General features: G+C 46.2%; 1 protein-coding gene across 1 annotated transcript in view; it reads right to left on the bottom strand.

Moving 5' to 3' along the window:
- GTF3C5 (general transcription factor IIIC subunit 5) overlaps window positions 1-22,159 on the bottom strand; it is a 53,060-nt gene that overhangs the window by 12,656 nt on the left and 18,245 nt on the right. Inside the window, exons 5-10 of the mRNA XM_040324438.1 lie at window positions 12,508-12,612; window positions 10,187-10,301; window positions 7,977-8,057; window positions 5,943-6,040; window positions 3,185-3,267; window positions 1,958-2,100 (exon numbers count right to left, since the gene is read on the bottom strand). Of these exons, the coding sequence (XP_040180372.1) occupies window positions 1,958-2,100; window positions 3,185-3,267; window positions 5,943-6,040; window positions 7,977-8,057; window positions 10,187-10,301; window positions 12,508-12,612 (625 nt within the window). The remainder of the gene's footprint in view (window positions 1-1,957; window positions 2,101-3,184; window positions 3,268-5,942; window positions 6,041-7,976; window positions 8,058-10,186; window positions 10,302-12,507; window positions 12,613-22,159) is intronic.

Here is a 22,159-nt window from a genome sequence, read left to right as displayed (position 1 = left end):
TTTTTGAGACCCACGGGGACTTGATCAGGGACACCTCCACACTCACAGCTTTTGAACGCCTCTTTATTGAAGAGGAGCCGATTCCCCACATGATCTCTGAGCTTTACCGCCTGCTTAGCTTTGCGACCCCCGCGCGGAAGCCCGCTTTTGTCCGGACCTGGGAACGAGACTTGGACACGACCTTTACCCCCGGCCAGCTGACGCAAATATACCAATTCACCCGATCTAGCTCCATTGACTCCAAGACCCAAGAAACAAACTATAAATTGCTGTCGCGTTGGTACCGGGTACCTGCGGACTTGGCTAGGATTTACCCTTCGGTGTCTGACAGGTGCTGGAGGGGCTGCGGCCATAGGGGTACGCTCTTACACATCTGGTGGGACTGCCCAGTGATAAGGCCTTTCTGGTTGGATGTACAGTCCCAGATTAAGGACATACTGGATCTGGACGTCCCTTTCTCCCCGACTCACTTTCTGTTGCACATTCCCCCCATGCCGGCGAGCCAGTATAAACGCAGTTTGCTTCCTCATCTTTTGAACGCAGCAAAACGGCTGCTTCCAATATATTGGAAGCGCCCACAGGTTCCTAGCAGGGAGGAGTGGGTTCACAAGGTTGATGAGATACGGGAGGCGGAGGACTGGATTGCCACATGTAGGAAAACCCGGGAGCGCTACTCTAGCACCTGGTCAGCCTGGACGACGTATTTCTTGGACTCGAGACTTGTATCCTCCAGTTTGGATGTGGCATTGTTGGAGTTAGCAGACCCCTCCCTTAAGCAAAGACCTCGGGCCCCATAACCTGCAGCCCTGCCTTTGGTTGGGCTGCTTTGCACTTCTTGAGTGTCGTTTATTTTTTAGTTGTCATCATTACGTGGAGGAGGTGGCTAGTGGCGCGGGGGAGGAGCTGGATGTCTGGTCTCAGGTACGTTCCTTCTAACTCTATTTCTTTCCCTTTTCTCTTCTCCTTTCCCTGCCTTGGCTTCCTGCTTTTCCCCTTATCTCTCCTCTTTTCCCTCTGGTCCCCCCCCTGGGGCCTAGGGATGTTGTGTTGACACTGGGGGCCCTGGTGGCTGGTGGGCTGGGGGGGGGGGGGGCGGGTGCTGGGGGCCCTGGCTTGTCGGACGGACTCGGCGACCGGCCCCCGGGGGGCAGCCTGACCTCCCCTGAGGTTGGGCACTTGTTTTGCTGCCCCGGGGCTGGTCTGTCGATTGTGGTGGGGGTCGGTGTGGGTTGCTGCGGGGAGGAAGGTATGTTGGAGGCCCTTGGAGGCCCCCCTTCCTTCGTGCGCGCCCGGCCGGCTTTCCCTCATAACCTGCACAGTGTAAGTAGTTTAATTGTTGTCCGCCGGATCGGTCGGGTTGGCCTCCGGTTCCTGGCTCCTCCCTGGGCCGCCGGGGAACCCCCCCTCTTGTATTACTTGGTTAGATGATTGCGTGCCACCTCTATACTCTAAGCCGAAAACTTATGGGTACTGTATGGGGGGGGGGTGGCCCTCGTCTTGGGACCGCTGCCTGGTCCCCCAGTTAGTTAGTGATAATGGTAAAGCTACCAAGTCCTGGGGAGACTATGTGCCCCCCTTGTTTTTCCCTTTTTTTTTTTTCTTTTCTTTTCTGTTTGTTTCTTGTTTCTTTCTGTATTTCTGTTTTGTTGGTAAATATGAAAAATGGATGGCCTATTGTCTGCTGTGAGATGCTTATGACGACACATGTTGTGATGTAATATCATGCCGTCCACAAATAAAGATTTTACAAAAAAACTGAAAGCAGAGTGTGCTAAACCAAGTAGCATTTAATACAAGGACTCGCATTATGGCCACTGTCAAAACAGGTCAGACTGGGCTGCCCTCTCACCTGCTTGTAAGCAATATAGCTTTTATAAAAAAAAAAATCTAGACAAAAAAACAAAATAAAATAGGGGTAGTCAGGGTAAATAACAACAATGATACAATGTCCTCCCACCTGGTCTCTTGGAGCGGATGATCTGCTTGATCATGAGGCACATGGAATCTCTAAGGTGTTCGCTGGTCTTTGGAAGACACCAGCCATCCCTTTCGGTACATTCGGTCTCCGCTCCATCATTGCGCTTTATGATCTCCTGCAAACTGCAGATAACAGCATTATTAAACAAAGCAATCTCTGGAGAACCCTGAGCCCTGTACATTATCCTGTAATGCAGGGGTATTCAATTAAAAATATGAGAGGTTCTGGTCTGTAATTATTTTTTCCCCAGCAGAGGTCTGAACCCCATGTTTGTGCTATGACCTAGTACTGTATATACGTAGACATTTTATGTCTATCAAAAAATAAGCCATGTACAATTTCCATAGCATTTCAATAATATTGTCATTTTTCAGTGTGTCCAAACCAGAGGGCCTCCTTACATCAGATGACCCAATCAAAATTCCTTACACCAGGTGTGCCCCTCTAAATGTGGTCCCCATTAAAATGCACCCTTATATCAGGTGTCGCCATCACAGTGCCCCCATAGCTTTTAGCGACAGCCAGGCAGAGGGCAGGAGGCTACATATCTTGATACAGGAAGTTCCACTTCCATCCTCCTGTGATGCGGAGGGTAAAGCACACACATGACCTAACCCTAATGATGTCAGGGTTTTTAACAACCGATCACTGCAGAAGAGGGGGGAACCCGCATGGTCCAGATAGAATGGTCACTTGGTCCAGGTATGAACTGCAGACCTCCATTTAGTGTTGCTTGCTGTAGTGATTTCACAATTACTTTAATTGTTCTTCCACTGCAACTACAATTGGGCAAACAATTTAATTGGCTGCATATACTGATTTTCACAGATTCGCACTTCAAAATAATAAAAAAAATGTTTTAGTCCAGACTGTCTTTATTTTACCCTCATTAAAACAAACCATAAAAGGTTTCAAGAAAAAAAATTAAATCAAAAGGAAATCTATACAGCGGAAAATAAAGAGCCACTGAAAAACACTGCTCAACTGAATGTCTCTGGTTTTATTACTTCGAATCACTGACACAAGCATGCAGATAGAAAAGTAAGAGTGAAGGCAGAACTATCGATCTGTATACTTGTACTCAGTCAATGCTTCTAAAAGTAGTACTGAAAAGACTGGATCGGAAAGGCAGCCAGGAAAGCAGCATTTTCCGTAGCAGAGATTACCAATAGCAGCCTCCCATTTCTTCAGTACAGTAGTGATTACCTCTCCACGTGTATATCACAGAATTGGTAAAACATCTGTCGATATGGAGGCAAGCTGCCCTCCTGGAATATGTAAACAGAGTCCTGTATGACAGATGAGAAGAGGACAAAATGTAAGTGAAGAGATGCAAACATATTAAATAAGAAACCCACAAACTGCAATTTTTTCCCCCACACAATTACAGAGAGAGACGATTTTCAGCAGATCATTCAAAATATCATTTTTACACCAGCCTCTGCTATCCCATGTGAGCTCAGTCTCATGTCCCTACAGTCACACACAAACAGTACACTAGTACCAATTCATTAACATCATTCTGAAAGCATCTGGAGGAAACCTATTCAAGCATGTTGAACACAAACTAAGCACATAATATATCCGATAAGCCACCATGGTGCTGCCGCACCAATCCGTAATTCTTCAGAAAGACAGGTTTTAAATGCCATCATTTATATAGTGTATGCACTGAAAAGGTTAAAGGATAAGTCCACCCTAACACTACAATCTCTACATCTAAAGACATTCACGATCTAACACTAACCTGAAAAGAAGAAATCAGTATACATACATTTTTTTGAAGCCAATCCGACCCGATCCCATGCTGAGCCAACAGCGGCAGCTTCACTGTGGAGGCGGGTGCAGAGGAGGCAGCCGACAACAGAAGCCCCATAGTAAGTCTATGGGTGACGTTACTCCCCATTCATTTCACAGCGTTGTTAGCCGTCTCTTCTGCAGAGCTTACACCGCTGGAAACCAGATTGGATTGGCTTTAAAAAAGGTATGTGTACCGATTTCTTCTTTACAGGGCTGGATAAGTTAGTGTTAGATTGTGGATGCCTGTAGATGTAGAGGATTTTAGTGTTCATTTTACCGACGCCTAGCAATACATACTAAGGCCCGGTTCACACTGATGCGAGTTCATAACGAATGCGATGCGTCAGAAAAACATTCTAAATTTGCATGTCATCCATAAAGTCATGGGCCCGATTCACAGACAACGGCGCACATTTATGCCGCCGTAGCGCATCTCCTTTACGCTACACCGACGCAGCGCAGAGAGGCAAGCATGGAATTCAACAAAGCACTTCCTCCCAAAAGTGCGCTGGGTTTCCTAGGCGCAAGCCGGTGGAAGTGGGTGTGAGCCATGCAAATGAGGCGTGACCCCATGCAAATGATGGGCCGAGTGCCAGACAGATACGTATAACGAACGGCGCATGCGCCGTCCCGTGGACGCATTTCAGTGCGCATGCTCACAATCACGTCGGAACAACTGCCTAAGATACGTCGGATCACTGCCTACGGCGTGAACGTAACCTACGCCTAGTCATATTCACGTCCAACGTAAAATACGCGGGCTTGTGTTCCCTGGTGCAGCCCTTTGCATGGAAGCTGCTGAGTTACACCTCCTTCATGGGGAATAACTTTACGCCGTACGTACAACTTGCGCCTGACGCAGGCTACGACTGGTGCGCGCAAGTACGATCGTGAATCGGCGTATCTCCCTCATTTGCATATTGGAATAGAAAATCAATGGGAGCGCCACATGCGTCCAGCGTAAATATGCGCCCACTCTACGCTGGCAAGTTACATCGGTGGAATGAAGCCTGTTTTTAGGCGTATCTTAGTTTTGTGGGCACGGCACACAGATACAACGGCACATATTTGCACTTACGCGGCGTATCTCGAGATACGTCGGCGCAAGTGCTTTGTGAATCCGGGCCATTGTTTTCAATAACAGTCGTTCATATACATGCGTGGGTTTTTTTCAGTCGGAGTTCCATACAGACGATCGGAATTTCCCATACAATTTTTTTTCCCCATCAGAAAAAAATAAAACATGTTCTATTTCCAAACTCTGACGGAAAAAAAATCCTATGGGGCCCACACGCGATAGGAATTTCTGATGAAAAAATTCCAATAGACTTTTTTCATCAGAGATTCCTATCGTGTGTACAAGGCATAACTGTTCTGAACTGCAGGAAGAGTCAATGGACTACGAGAGCGCTCATCAGCACCCTCTCATTGAGAACTACAAGCCATCTACCGCAGGGACCGACGTTACTTGTAGTTCATTCATTACCAGGAAACTGTGAATGAATGACGCGGCTATGTGAGGGCTGTTCAAAAAGTGACAGTGGGTGCGGAGATCACTGCCACAGAGTGAGGAGCGCTGGTGACAGAATGCGGGTGTATAAAAGCATGTTACACCCTAAAAATGGGTGTAACATAGAACATGTTTCTAAAGGTGAATATATCCTTTAGACATTGCACTTTCCTTTTTAAAAATATTTTCTCAGTACATCAAAGAAATTACCCGACAGCTGCGGCCTGTAAAGTTTTTTTTTTTTTTTAAACCTCATGTTCTAACTGGCATGATGATCACATGATCGTAAAGCATGCTGATTGGTTCCTGCATGCTAGTGGAGACCCAGAGTGACAGTGTGGTCTCCTAGCTAGAAACGCATCACGCTGAGAGCATTAATTTACTGAATTATGTTGTGATCCAGCTAAGCGCTATAGAAAATCAAGTACTGTTCTGTTAGCCTCACAGATGGATGAGGGAAAAAAAGTAATCGGACTGCCGATTCAGGGGTTAGCAGTGTGTGGCATGCCTCCGGCCATGGAGCTCTCTGATTAGCATCAGTCTGGTCCAAACTGCTAATCCCTGTAACACATACCGTAAATCTCATACCTGTGGTTTTGGTGCATTTTACATTTTCTCTTAAATGAGCCAAAACACTAGAAAACTGTCACTTACCTTCAGTTTATACTTGTTGGATGGGATCTTTTTACTCCCTTGGATGTTGGAAGCTGCCAGTCCTTGGGTCAGGTCCTGCACACTGATTGCCTGTGGCACTATATGCCAAGAAAAAGAAGTTTAATAAAAACTTTCTGTATGCATTTTCTATAGAAACCAATCCAATTCTTCCTTTTAGATTGCAGCCCAGGCCAAAAAAGTGACAGCTCACATAGGGGCCACTAGATTGAACTGTCATTGAGCCCTGGTTCACACTGGGTACGATTTGGAACGATTTGAGATGCGATTTGACATGTCAAATCGCATCTCAAATCGGCGGCAATTGTCGGCAATGGCACTGTCCTAATCAGTGCGACGCCGCATCTGCGATTTCAAAAAGTAGTTCCTATACTACTTTTTGCGATTTCGGGCCGCGATTTACATTCAATTGCGGCCGAAATCTCGGCAAAATCGCAGCCGCGAAATCCCGGTAAAATCGCGCATTTTACCGCGATTTTGAATTCGCAGCAGTGTGAACCTAGGCTGAGACAGATTGAATTGGATTTCATAAATCAAGGTCACTTAGTGAAAAGGTTAGATCTGTACCATCAACACAAAACACTTTAGATGCACTTTAAATTATGCCCAACGAGCAAGCATCAAACTTTCATGCTGCGTTCTCCAAGAGGTCTGTACATTTCGGGGAAGATTCACTAAAACTGGTGAACACACAATCTGGTGCAGCAGTACATAGTAACCAATCAGCTTCGAACTTCAGCTTGTGCAATTAAGCTATGACAGGGTTTGACAAATTTGCTTGGAATCTAGGAGCCAGCTAAAAAAGTTAGGAGCCAGAAAACGCACCCCGTCCCGACGAGCTTGCGCGCAGAAGCGAACAAATACGTGAGTAGCGCCCGCATATGTAAACGGTGTTCAAATCACACATGTAAGGTATCGCCGCGATTGGTAGAGCGAGAGCAATAATTCTAGCCCTAGTCCTCCTCTAACTCAAAACATGCAACCTGTAGAATTTTTTTAAACGTCGCCTATGAAGATTTTAAAGAGTAAAAGTTTGTCGGCATTCCACGAGCGGACGCAATTTTGAAGCGTGACATGTTGGGTGTGAATTTACTCGGCGTAACATTATCTTTCATAATATAAAAAAAAATGGGGATAACTTTACTGTTGTCTTATTTTTTTTTATTTAAAAAAGTGTAATTTTTTCCCAAAAAAGTGCGCTTGTAAGACCGCTGCACAAATACGGCGTGACAGAAAGTATTGCAACGATCGCCATTTTATTCTATAGGGTGTTAGGATAAAAAATATATATAATGTTTGGGGGTTCTAATTAGAGGGAAGAAGATGGCAGTAAAAATAGTGAAAAATGACATTAGAATTGCTGTTTAACTTGTAATGCTTAACTTGTAATACCAACGGCCACCACCAGATGGTGCCAGCTTACACATCTGGTGGTAATAACTTGTAATACCAACGGCTTACCACCTTCCAAGCCAAGTCGCCAGGACACTATTTCTAGTCGCCATGGCGACCGGGATTTGTCGACCCCTGGGCTATGACAATAAAACCTTGAAGTCGATTGGTGCACACAGAATCTGGTGCAGCAGTACATAGTAACCAATCAGCTTCTAACTTCAGCTTGTGCAATTATGACAATAAAACCTGGAAGTCGACTGGTTACCATGCACAGCAGCACCAGATTCTGTGTGCACCAGTTTTTAGTAAACCTCCCCCCTTTCCATCTCCAGCCCTCTCTATAGCAATCATTTGTGGTCAATGGAAGACTCAAAATTTTATCAAAAGATAGACAGTCTCAAAACAGCTGGCATGCACCAATAACCATGAAAAAAAGATCTGTAGCAGTTACAAACTTATCTGCTTATTTTCTGTGGCTATTTGTAGCTGGCTATACTGCCCATTAGGCTGGGTTTACACTAAATACGTCTTCATTTACCATAACCGGTCCGATTTCAGCCCATTTCGAACCTGAAGTCAGGTCAATGTAGATTCGCCAGAGAATATAATAAGAAGGCTCACCTGGTTTCTTCAAAGTGATAGGCAGGCTGTAATTGTATGTGCTACGCTTGGCTTTTACAGGCATCTCATTCGGGGCGTACCCTGCACAAGACACAAAGATATGTGGTCACGTAACCTCTTGTACTGTATTCAGAGGAGGCATGCTTAGCTTTTCTCTCTAGGTTCCTGTGCAATGTTCTTTATTTTCAACCTCAGGAAATTTATATTCGTATTCCTGCATTTTTCTCTCATACTGTATGTTCATGATTCCTATTGGCTCAATTGAAGCTGAGCTCCTGGCAGATATAAAAGGCCCAGATTTATATAAATTTTCAATGCAACTAACAAGGGTACCTGGATTTGACCAGGAATCAGCCTTTTACCATCCCCTTTACAGCAGTATTGAGGCTGGGAGCGGTGTGGAAAGGACCAGAAGCCAATCAGGTGTGTTGCATGCAGATATGCCGACAAGGAACATCCTAAGAGAAGGGGAGAGCAGGGAGATGACCTAATTGCGCTGCATTTTCACTCTACAGTCAGCTGATTGAGGGTGGAGACAGGACACCATTGTATCCCTTTTACAACCTATAACTGCAACAGAGCAACCGGTGTCATTCACCTGGCTGCCCTAGCAGGCAGAGCTGTGTAAAGCAGGAATACCCGCATACATTAAAAAATAGCCAGCAAGCTTAAAAAATCAAAAAAACAAACGTACCGGAGTCACATGGTGCGTAATGGCATCAGCACGTAGTAGCACCGCCCTACATGTTTCATCATACGTGAACAAGTGCCCCAGGAAGACGTCATGTATTACGAAACATGTAGGGTGGTGCTACGACGGGCTGAGGCCATTACGCCCCACATCACCCTGGTACACAGATGTTTTTTTTGTTTTTTGTTTTTTTAAGCTTGCCGGCTGCTTTTTAATGTATGCGGTTGTTCCCGCTTGTTAAACTTTTAAAGCAATAAAGGCTTTTTACTTACTCTATTACACTACTGGAGTTTCTTGATTTTTCACACTCATGACCTTTTCGGTCAAAGAGTGACACCCCCAGATTAGAGTTTCAGCTTCTCTACTACTGAGTATCACGGAGACCTGAACAACACAGAGATTGCGGTGACTTAGGAAATCCATTTGTCCCCGCAGAGGGCCGAATCCGCTTGCGCTTAAGACCTTGCTGTTCAGGGGGTCCACCGTTTCTGGTGAGGGCACTCACTTAAAGAGTGGGATTGATCATCAATCGAGGACTCTATCACGTCTCCTCCTCCCCCTTCTTTCCTTCCTTGGTGAAGGTGGATGAACCCTGGATCCGGTCTTTTCATTGGACTTGTTTCTTTCCATCAGTGGCTTTTCTCAATTTACAATGCATTTTTTTTTTCACCAATTAAAGCAGGAGTTCACCCATTAATCTATTTTTTCAAACAATCCCCTTAGATTAATGCTCGTTTTGTCTAGGGGAATCGGCTAGTTGTTTTAAAATATGAGCTGTACTTACCGTTTTCGAGATGCATCTTCTCCGTCGCTTCCGGGTATGGGTCTTCGGGAGCGGGCGTTCCTTCTTGATTGACAGTCTTCCGAGAGGCTTCCGACGGTCGCATCCATCGCGTCACTAGTAGCCGAAAGAAGGCGAACGTCGGTGCGGCTCTATACTGTGCCTGCGCACCGACGTTCGGCTTCTTTCGGAAAATCGTGACGCGATGGATGCGACCGTCGGAAGCCTCTCGGAAGACTGTCAAGCAAAATAGGAGCGCCCAGTCCCACAGCCCATACCCGGAAGCGACGGAGAGGATGCATCTCGTAAACCGTAAGTACAGCTCATATTTTAAAACAACTAGCCGATTCCCCTAGACAAAACGAGCATCCATCTAAGGGGAAAAAGTATATTGTAGGGGTGAACCTCCACTTTAAGTTTTTTTTATTACTTTGATGTCATTTTTTATAGAGTATATAACAAGCGCAACTTATCTTTTTGTACTGTAAAGGGGCAATTTTAGTATTTTTACCCCATTATGTTATCGCCCGATTAAATCGATTTTAAAAATAGTAAATCGATTAATTTCATAATCGATTAATCGATTCTTGGTTTCGGCCCCAGCTTTAAATGTAAATTATCTATTCTCCCTGTGAACATAGCACTGCTGGAAGACTTCACTTGTACAAACAACCACCATTTAGGTGAAAAACATTTTGATTACAAGGCCACGCCTGCCCACTTATCAGGTACAATTACCATATTTCATCCCACAACGTATCCGGAAATCAAGTACTTGGTAGATTTTAGCTTCTGGGTTTTTCCGGGGGTCATAGCCAAAGCGCACCCACAGACTTCTCCAAGGGCCTGTCAACTGAGATCAAAAGTCAGAACGTAAGCAAACAGAAAGGACTGAAAAATGATTAACTTGTGCCGCAGCAGTACTGCAAAACACAAAAATACTAAGCACCATACACATACAAACAAGAAGATGTCTCCTTAGTGCACACACTGCTTACTAAATTGGCATAGTAATTTGGCAAAAAAAAAAAAAAAAAAAAAGCGCGCCTTAGCTGGAAACGGTGGCGCTTTTCATCAGCAAAACCTAAACATGAGAATGCTACATCACCTAATTTTTACTTGTACTGAGGGTGTAGCTCCCGTTCAGACACAAAGGATGTGCTGCTGGATGGCAGACAGAGAAGCAGTGTACCAAGGCAGCAAAATGCACCAAAATCAATCAATACCATTTACAGTAAATGACAATCGCTGTGATACATCAGCAGGACGGAACTATCAACTCTGATCGAGCATGGAACACATGAATGCACCTATACAGAAAGCAAACGTCAGACGTTTTAGGAAATACAATATCATAGGAGAAACTCCCAAAAGGGGACATAACTGTGAATGCGACATTCATTGCAGGTGAACCTTCCTCGTGTAGGTTTTTCGAAATTACAGGAAATGATGAATGGTGAAGGCCATGTGAATGTTACAATCACTGGTGTAAAATATGCCAATAAAACAAGAGTTAGACTGGGGATCAAAGGTTATGACGAAATACAAAACTAAGGGTAGCCACACAGGTGTTGAGGTTTCACACACTAGCAGAGAAACCACAAACCTTCTTGGATCACATTGCCTCCAAGACCTGCTGTGAACTTCTCTTTGCTTTGGCAGAAAATGCAGAACATGTGCAGTGAAAACACCCATTCCATTTGCTCAAATAATGATCGGTGTTCTAAATGCATTAAGCTTCTGTTTTAAGCCAGAGACACTTTTTACCCTTTTCTTGAAAATGACATATTAGGGTGCATTACCTGTAAAGACAAGGGCATGTATGGCCACGTTTACAGAGGATCCGTGTTCTGTATTGTTTACACCACACTGCTAACATTTATTATCTTCTATGATTTTACCCTTTAACTATCTTTTTTTGAATTTTATTGGCATACAGTTTCTTTTTTTCCTGGAAAGAACATACTTATACTCCGATATTCTTTTAAATATTTTCTGACCCGGCACAAGTATTGAATCCAGAGCCAGCCAGGTTACTAGTGCATTTAGAAGGGGGTCACTAATGGCATCCAACACATTTCCTTCAGGACAGATTAATTAGGTTATGTCTGGAAAAGGGACCCAAGGCAAGCTTATAGATGATACAATTTTCTTCCATCAGGGGTGGAAGCAAAGAAAATTGCTTGGTTCCCCTCATCAACACAGTCAATATTGATAAGGGAATCCCTCAAATGGAGCTATTGGGTTATGCTGGCAGAATACAATGATCGCTGCTGGCAGTGATCACATGCAAAAAAAAAAATCTGACAACCTGGTTGTACTGAAGTCAATCGATTTCAGGTACAACCAGCCTACCCATAAGATGGATCGAATCTCAGCTGGACCCGTCTGGCATCCGATCCATCCATGCCTAGCTTTAACGCTGCTAAAACAAAAAGAAGATTGTTTTAGCCATCCATTTAGGTCATCACTTTTAGACCCGGTTCACACTGGGGCGACTCGTCAGGCGACGCAGGCGCCTGACAAGTCACGTCCCATTCTAGTGAATAGAACCGTTCTTAATAGGAGCGACGCAAGTCGCTCCGACTTAGAAAAAGGTTCTTGTACTACTTCGGGGGCGACTCGGGGCAACCTGCATTGACTTCTATACAGAAGTCATTTTGCAAGTCGCCTTAGATGTCGTCTTCATATCGCCTGGCTGAGTCGCCCCCGAAGTCGTGCCACCCCTGTGTGAACTGGCTCTCACCCCTTTGTGTATTTATTATAACCAAAATTAACAAACAATAGGTAAACGATACCACAGTGATTTTTTTATATTTTTTGCTCACCTTTATTACTCAATTCAGTTCATATTTATTTAGTGACTCAGGGTATGTAAAACCTAGGCAATGGAATGTAGAAGGAAACAGAAGCACTTGGAGGAAATCCACAGGCACACAGGGAGAACATGCAATCTCCACATAGAGATAGAGTCCCAGGTGATATTTGTAGCCCCAAGACCGGCAAGAGCTAACTAAATAAGTGCCATGAACAGAAAATGTATACATCCTGGTACTCACCATATAATATGCCATATATGGTAGAAGCAACTTCAGCTTGTCGGGGTGAACGCTGACATTGGCCTTTATTGCGTTTCGGGACCATATTGGACGGATGCTGAAAAGCTGAAAAACATTTAAAAATGTATAAGCATAGCAGTACCTTCATATCCTACTCATCACCCGTTTCAAACACGCTCTTTGTCCCCAAAACCCGCATGCCTCGTACACACGATCGCGATTTCCGACAAGAAAAACAAGTTGTTTTTTTTTCCCCCCAGCAGAAAAATGGCTGAAATTTGTCTTGCATACACACCGTCACACAATTCTTGGACGAAATTTCGACCGTCAAGAACGCGGTGACGTACTATACGTATGACGAGCCGAGATCAATGAAGGTGAAGTTCAATAGGCAGTTCGGCTCTTCTGCACGATTCTGAGCATGCACGTTTTTTTCCACGTTGTAATTGCATAAAGATGATTGCGATTGCCGATAGGAATTTTTCCTGTCACTAAAATTGAGATCCTGCTCTCAATCTTTTCTTGGTCGGAATTATCACAGAAAAAGTGCGATGGAGCATACACACGGTCAGAATTTGCGACAAAAAGCTCACATCGCACTTTTCTCTTTGGGAATCGCGATCGTGTTTACGAGGCATTAGACTTCTCTCATTCAGCTAAAATCCCAAATTCAAGCTAAACAGCCTGAATAGAAGAATCTTCACTGCCGACGGCTGTCTGAAAACCCAGTGATTGCATCTCATAGATCAGGGATATGCAATTAGCGGACCTCCAGCTGTTGCAAAACTACAAGTCCCATCATGCCTCTGCCTCTGGATGTCATGCTTGTGGCTGTCAGAGTCTTGCTATGCCTCATGGGACTTGTAGTTCTGCAATGGCTGGAGGTCCGCTAATTGCATATCCCTGTCATAGATCATGATGCAGTTGCTTTTCAGCCAACAATTTTCATCCCACCTTCTTCACTTGTGAAATCAACTTGTGTCAAGTGGTGAAAAGGCTACCTATGGCTAATTCAGGTGAAATTAGCTAATATTGTAGCCATGTTTGGCCAGCATAAACCCCCCCCCCCCCCCTGTATGGCCAGTGAATCACTTCCCCTGTCTGATATATACAGAGAGCAGTCACACATGCCTGCCACAGAAGGGAAGAGGTGTCTTACATGTAGGTTGTGATTAACAGATTGACCAACTATCTCTATGCTGTGCATGAAATGGCAGCACACTGTTGAAGAATAACGGTCTATGGCAATTTATACAACTATGGAGGAGGTGGCATGAAAACAACCACGATAAGGTCATGACCACAATAGGGTCATAAAGTATTCAGACCCCTTCTTATTTTGAATTTTATGTGGCAGCCCGATACTACAGTTGTTTAAATTCATTTTTCTCATTAATCTACACTCCATAATGACAAAGTGAAAAAATAAATGTATTAAAAAGAAAAAAAAAAAAAAAAAAAATATCTCATATGTACTTCAGACCCTTTACTCAGTACTCTGGCAGCAATTACAGCCTCAAGCCGTTTTGGGTATGAAGTGACAAGCTTTGCACACCTGGATTGGGGGATTCTTCTTTGCAAATTTGCTCAAGCTCAGTCAGGTTGGATGGGGACAATCAGTGGACAGCCATTTTCAGGTCTCTCCAGATATGTTCAATAGGGTTCAAGTCAGGGCTCTGGCTGGGCCACTCTAGGACATTTACAGAGTTGTCTTTAAACCACTCCTATTTTGTCCTGGCTGTGTGCCTATGTTGGAAGGTCCCAAGTCTGAGGTCGTGAGCGCTGAAGAACAGGTTTCCATTGAAGATCTCTCTGTACTTTGCTCAATTCAGATTTCCCTCAACTGTGAACAGTCTCCCAGTCCCTGCAGCTGAAAAACACTCCCACAGCATTATGCTGCCACCACCATGCTTTTGTTGTTGGGATGGTATTGGGCAGGTGATGAGCAGTGCCTGGTTTCCTCCACACACACACAACGTTTAGGCCAAACTGTTCAGTCTTGTCTTGACCAGAGAATCTTGTTCCTCAAAGTCAGCGTCCTTTGAGTGCTTTTTTTGCAAACTCCAAGCAGCTTTTTATGTGTTTTGCGTGGAGGAGAGGCTTTTGTCTAGCCATTCTGCCCAGTTCAGTGGAGGGCTGTGATAGTTTTCCTTCTGGAACATTGTCCCATCTCTGACAGTATCTCTGGAGCTTAGTCATCAGGATCTTGTTCACCTCTCTTAACAAGGCCCTTCTGCCATGATTGCTCAGTTTGGCTGGGCAACCAGCTCTTGAAAGAGCCCTGGTTGTGCCAACCTTCTATTCATCTGAGAAAAATAGAAGCCACTATGCTCTGAAGGTTCCCAAGTGCAGCAGAATTTGTTTTGTATGTAGCCTTCCTCAGCGCCAAGCCTTGCAAGAAACCAGTCTCCGAGAAAGCAGTTCCTTTGACCGGATTGGCTTCTGCTCCGATACAGCACACATTGCCAGCTGTAAGGCCTTTTATAGAGAGGTGTGTGCCTTTCCAAATCATGTCCATTTCGTTTACCATGGATGGTTCCAATCAAGGCGTAGAAAGATCTCAACAACAATCAAAAGAAATTGGAGGAACCTGAGCTAAAATTTCAAGTGTTGTTGCAAAAGGTTTAAATACTTCGACCCCTTTCACACTGAGGAGTTTTTCAGGCGGTACAGCGCTAAAAATAGCGCTGCTATACCGCCTGAAAAACTCCTGCCCAGCAACCTCAATGTGAAAGCCGGAGGGCTTTCACACTGTGGCGATGTGCTGGCGGGAGAGAATTTTTTTTTTTTATGTAAACCGCTCCTTCCCATTTAAAACAATGGGATACCGCCTGCAATGCACCTCTGCAGAGGCACATTGCGGGCGGTATTAACCCTTTATCGGCCCTTAGCGGGGGTTAATACCGCACTGCTATCGGCTGAATCCCGCGGCAAATCCGATGGTATAGCGCCGCTATTTTTAGCGGCCCTATACCGCCCCCGCGCCTCCTGCCCCAGTGTGAAAGGGGCCTTATGCTAATTTCAGTGTTTCCATTTTCAAACATTTCTAAAATTCTGTTTTCACTTTGTCATTATGGAGTATGGAGTGTAAATGAATGAGAAAATAATGGATTAATACAACTGTATTGAGCTGCAACATAGCAAAATTGAAAAAAAGGGATTTTTATTAACAGCTTACCTGTAAAATCCTTTTCTTGTAGTACATCACGGGACACAGAGCAGCATAGCCATTACATATGGGTTATATAGTGTACCTTCAGGTGATGGACACTGGCACTCTCCGACAGGAAGTTCCCTCCCTATATAACCCCCACCCATAGTGGGAGTACCTCAGTTTTGTAGCAAGCAATATGCATCCCAAAATTCCCCATAAGAGGGGTGGGAGCTCTGTGTCCCGTGATGTACTACAAGAAAAGGATTTTACAGGTAAGCTGTTAATAAAAATCCCTTTTTCTTTATCGTACATCACGGGACACAGAGCAGCATAGCCATTACATATGGGATGTCCCCAAGCAATGCTCCATGAGGGGAGGGAGACAACCAGAAAAAACCAAACAAGAGGTGCCACCGGACAAGAGGAGATTAAACTGCGGCCCGCAGTACCGCCTGCCCAAAGGCTGAATCAGCGTTCCTCCTAACGTCCATTTGATAAAATTTTGCAAATGTGTGGACAGATGACCAGGCTGCTGCCCTGCAGACCTGAGCCATAGGGACCTGGTGATACGCTGCCCAAGAGGCACTTATAGCTCTAGTGGAATGAGCCTTAACCGATAAGGGTGGACTCTTCCCCTTCAGGCCATAGGCCTGAATAATCATCTGTCTAATCCACTTAGCAATAGTGGCCTTAGACGCTGCCTGGCCCTTCTTGGGCCCTTCCGGCAGAATGAATAAGACGTCCGTCTTACGAATCTGGGCTGTAGCTTCCAAGTAAATCTTTACAGCTCTAACTACATCCAAGGAATGTAGTAACCTCTCTTCCTTAGAAGAAGGCTTTGGAAAAAATGATGGAAGAATCACATCTTGATTAAGGTGAAAATTTGATACCACCTTAGGCAGGAAGGACGGAAGCGGCCGCAAAACGACCCTGTCCTTATGCAATAATAAATAAGGTGCCTTACATGACAAGGCTGCCAACTCCGACACCCTTCTGGCGGATGCCATGGCCACCAGAAACACTAGTTTCCTAGTCAAAAGGACCAAAGGAATCACGGACAAGGGCTCAAAGGGCTGCCTTTGCAAGGCCGATAGAACCAAATTTAGATCCCAAGGATACAGGGGAGCTTTAATCGGGGGATTCACCCGAATAACACCTTGTAAAAAGGATTTCATTAAGGAATGGGCAGCCAACGATCTCTGGAAGAAGACCGACAAGGCAGACACCTGCCCCTTGATTGTGCCGACCGCCAAACCTTTTTCCACTCCCAACTGTAAAAACTCCAGGATTCTCCCAATAGTATATTTGCGGGGATCCCATTTCCTGGTTTCACACCAGGTAATATAGGCCTTCCACACCCTATGGTATATTAACCTGGAAACTGGTTTTCTTGCGTTTATAAGGGTAGAAACGACCTGCCCTGAAAGGCCTCTGTTTCTGAGAATCAGGGACTCAGCCGCCAGGCCGTTAAATTTAGGGCCTGTAAGGCAGGGTGGTAGAATGGCCCTTGTGAGAGGAGGTCCGGACGTAGAGGGAGGACCCAAGGCTCCTCTACGGTCATCCTTTTTATCAAGGAGTACCAAGGTCTTCGGGGCCACGCTGGGGCCACTAGAATCGCTGGCTTGCGTTCCCTTTGAATTCTGTGAAGAAGACGGGGTAGCATCCGTATTGGAGGGAAGGCATAGATTAGCGCAAACTGATGCCAAGGACACACCAAGGCATCTGTCCCGCAGGCCAATGGATCCCTCGTTCGAGAGACAAAGTTTGCTACTTTGGCATTGAATCTGGACGCCATAATGTCCACCTCCGGAGTACCCCACTTCCGGCAAATGACCTGGAACACTTCGGGATGGAGGGACCACTCCCCTGGGGACATCTGTTGGCGGCTGAGGAAGTCCGCTTGCCAATTGTCCACCCCGGGGATAAAGATAGCTGAGATGCAGGGGACATGGGCTTCTGCCCATGAAAAGATCCGATCTACCTCCCTTTGGGCTGCCTGACTCCTGGTGCCACCCTGGTGGTTTATATATGCTACGGCAGTGGCATTGTCGGATTGTACCCTTACTGGGGAGCCCTGCAGAACCTCCGTCCAGCCCAAAAGAGCCAACCGAGCTGCTCGGATCTCTAAGACATTTATGGGTAGGGCTGATTCTGCCCTTGACCATTTCCCCTGTAGGGTTAAATCGTCTAGGACTGCACCCCAACCTGATAGGCTGGCGTCCGTGGTTACTATCCTCCATGAGGGGGGATTGAACGATCTTCCTTTCAGAAGATTTTTTGTGACTAGCCACCAACACAGGCTCTGCCTTACCGCATAGGGAAGGGAAATGGGAAGATCCAAGGCCTGGAGTCTTTTGTCCCAGGCCGCGAGAATTGCTCTCTGTAGTCTCCGAGAATGGATCTGGGCATAGGGCACTGCCTCGAAGGTGGCCACTAGCTTTCCCAACAGGCGCATGCAGAGGCGTATAGATGGCCTTGTGCTGCTTAGGACTATGTGGATTAACTCCCTTATCGAGTCCACTCTGGACTGGGGCAGGAAGATCCGTTGTTGTCTTGTATCTAAAATCAGACCTAGATACTCCAACCTTCTTGTGGGCTGTAAAGCCGATTTGTCCCGGTTTAGAACCCAACCCAGGGACTCTAGGCAGTTTACTGCTAGCAACACTGCCCGATTTAGACCGGCCGCTGAGTGGTCGACTACCAGAAGATCGTCTAGGTAAGCCATGATCAGAATGCCCTGTTCCCTTAGGATGGCTAATACGGGGGCCAGGATCTTCGTAAAAACCCGAGGGGCCGTGGCTAGTCCGAACGGAAGAGCCACGAACTGATAATGCCGATAGTTTAGGGCAAAACGCAGATACCTGTAATGGCCTGGGAAAATCGGAACGTGCAGGTATGCGTCCTTTATATCGATGGAGGCCAAGAACTCCTTTCCTTGGAGGGCGGCCACCACCGAACGAATGGACTCCATTCGAAAAGACCGGACTCTTAAAAAGCGGTTTAATAACTTTAGGTCCAGAATAGGCCTGACGTCGCCGTTTGGCTTCGGGACAACGAAGAGGTTTGAGTAAAACCCTTGTCCTTGCTCCCCTGCTGGTACTTCCATAATCACTCCTTGAGATAGGAGTCGCTCTAGGGCGGACAGAAGCGATGCCTGTCTCTGAGGGTCGCCTGGAAGTCTTGACATTTGAAAGTGAGGAGGGGGGAACTCCCGAAACTCCAGCTTGTACCCCTGAGTTACTGAGGACAGAACCCATTGGTCGGTAACTTGGGCCCCCCACAACTCCGAGAACAACCGGAGTCTTCCCCCCACTCGAGAGAGTGGGGGCGCCCCTTCACAAGGCTGCCTTAGGGGCAGCCTTAACCGGCTTACGGTTCCACGGTCTCTTGTTCCCTGCAGCTTGCCCCTGGGGCCTGTTTGCAGCTGCGCGTCCAGGAGGCCGTCGATACTGCCTAGAGAATGAGGGCCCTGGAACTGGAGAGGTTGGGCGCTTAAAAGAGGGACCTCGGAACCTTTTCTTAACCGGTAAAAGGGTGCTCTTACCACTAGAGATCTTTTGAATATATTTGTCAAGATCTTCTCCAAACAATCTCTCTCCTTGAAAGGAGAATCCTGTAAGGAGTTTTTTGCAGGGGGTTTCTGCAGACCAGTTCTTTAACCAAAGTAATCTTCTCATGTGGACCAAATACAGGGATAGGCGGGACGCCTGTTGGATTGAATCCTTGATAGCGTCTACCGCGAAACATAAGGCTCTAGGTAGATCGGCTAAGTCCTGAGCCTGTTGAGCCGGGAGGTCCTTTAGGGCCTGCTTGGCCTGGTCTTTTAAAGCCTGGCAGACGCCAATGGCAGCTACAGCTGGCTGGACCACTGCCCCCGCTGTGGAAAAGGATGCCTTTAGTAAGGTCTCAAGCCTTTTATCCACAGGATCTTTGAACATGTGAATATTGTCCACTGGACATGTTAAAGCTTTATTGACACATGATATGGCTGCGTCAACAGTGGGGACAGCCCATTTTTTTGAAAACTCCTCCTCTAAAGGGTACATAACTGCGAACCTTTTAGGAGGCAGAAAAATCCTGTCTGGCTTAACCCAGTCCTGAAATATCAGGTCCTTTAACAAAGGATGGACCGGGAACACCAGGTTGGCTTGGGGCGCTTTTAGGGAGCCCAATGAGGACACAGCGGAGGCCAGAGGCTGAGGCAAAGGCATTTTAAAAGCTGACCGCACCATATCCGTTAAGGACTGAACCCACAATTTTTCTGCGTGAGAAGCTGAAAAAGGTTCTTCTATAGTAGAATCTTCAGAACCCAAATGGTCCAAATGATCCTCAGCCTGGTCTCCTGTATCTTCCAATTCCTCAGTGGAAAGGACATCTTCCTCAGGAGATTCAAACCTGGGAGACGGGGACCTAGCCCGCTTCTTCCCGGATAAAGAGGCCGTAATAAGAGCGGCCATCCTCTTTTCAAATCCACCCAAGGTGGAGGCTAACATCTCTTCCGTGACATAGGAAGGAGTTGGTTGAATAGGGCCCGCCATAGCACCTAGCAACCCCGATGGCTCACCCAGGGCAGCAACCTCCGGATCCTCCGGGGAGGTAGGGGCAGGTGGATTCTGGGAAATATCCTCCGAGCCCGATGGGGAACCCTTCGGCTTTTTAACACCTTTAGCATTTTTAGCGTTCCCTGCACCCTTAGGAGCCATAATAACAAATCTGAGATACTCCGCTAATATACAACTAACTGTAATAGCTGGAGAAAAACACACATTTAAATAAATGAGGAAAAAAATTTAGGCTAGGGTAATGTTAGACAGAAACTAAACTTCCCAAAACCTAACAAGAGATAGCAATATTGAGCCCCAAGGGCTTAATCATATCCTAATATTGCTTCCCTTAATGCTGGGCTAAGAGAGTACCAAATACTAAGTACTCTGACTGCTACTTAGTACACCGGCTTTTTAGAGAAAATATGAGCTTAAACAGCTCTTTAGCAAGGTGTGTACAAAAAAACGGCCACTAGGTGTCACTGTGTCAGCATAACATAGGCAAACCTATCCTGCTCAGCTCAGCATCGCTGCTCCGTGTCCCTTCACAGCCTTCAGCAAACTGACAGGCTAAATAGAGTTTTTCCCTCTGATGTACAGAGGGGAGGGAACTCCCTGGGCGTCCCCCGCCCCTCCACGCAGCGTCGGCGCCTATAACAGTGCGCGCGCACGCGCGCGCGCGCTCCCGACGCCGCTTTCAGGAAGCAGGAAGCAGAATCCATGTGGGGAGAGGAGCCCGGGAGCTGCTGGAGATACACAGACATCAGGAAGTAAGTAATTTAAACCTGACATGCTCCCCTTTACATTTCATGGAGCAAAACACCTTGTAGCAGCAGCAGCAGTCTATTAGCCCAGCCAGAGGAACAGTATACCTGGGTGTTTGAGCCATCCAGTCATGCAGACTTTATGGTTTCTCTTTTAGCCCATGCACAGAGGCATAAAAAAGGCTTTTCCCCAGAGTCCCCTGTGGGGAGCCCACTGACAAACCAAGTTCCGTAGGCCCCCCGCTTACCTTTCCACGCCGCAGGGTATTGCTCATGCAAGAGGCCCAATCTTCCCCCTTCACCGTGGGTATGGTCATAGACCTTCAGGGACCGGGGTCCAAGTCAGGAACACCACACACCTGGACCTATACAGCACTACTGGCAGCAGGTATTCATAGGTTAAAAAACCCAGTCCTGGAACCCAGAGTCCAGCCCTCCAAGGAGAGGCATTATAGGCAAAACCCCATCCACGAATTGGGGCCCGGGTACCGTCCACTTTGGCTATGAAGCACCTTGGACGGATCCGGTCGGCTGGCCCTGGTCCCAAGGACAAACTGCAGGCACAACCTTCAACGTGCACCAACACCTAAGACACTGGCGAAAAAACTGAGGTACTCCCACTATGGGTGGGGGTTATATAGGGAGGGAACTTCCTGTCGGAGAGTGCCAGTGTCCATCACCTGAAGGTACACTATATAACCCATATGTAATGGCTATGCTGCTCTGTGTCCCGTGATGTACGATAAAGAAAAACTGAATAGTTTACTAATTCACTATACAGTATATATACACACACACAAAAAAAATGCAAACATCCTGAGAAAAATGGACCGAGTATCAACGAAACGCCATTTTGATTCACCTCAGCTGCAAGACCCGTGAGTGCCTTTATACCCATTTTGGATAGATACACTCATAGGCATAGGCGTGCGCACAGGGTGTGCCAGGTGTGCCCAGGCACACCCCAATCACCCTGTGTTGCACAGATTCCTTCTGCTGCTTGGCTGCAGATAAAGGGACTTGGGAATCTCTGTCCTCAGCCCCTTTCTCTGTCTGAAAAGTGAGATATCAGGGGTCTGTTTAGGCGCCTGATATCTCACCAAAGCCCCCCAATGGTGCTCCTAAAAAATTGTAAAAGAAAATAAAAAAATTATTGTAAAAAAATATTGCAAAAAAGAATAAAGAAATAA

This window comes from Rana temporaria, chromosome 9 (assembly GCF_905171775.1).
Source record: "Rana temporaria chromosome 9, aRanTem1.1, whole genome shotgun sequence".
Taxonomy (NCBI): domain Eukaryota; kingdom Metazoa; phylum Chordata; class Amphibia; order Anura; family Ranidae; genus Rana; species Rana temporaria.
This window is presented reverse-complemented; position numbering and strand designations above follow the sequence as displayed.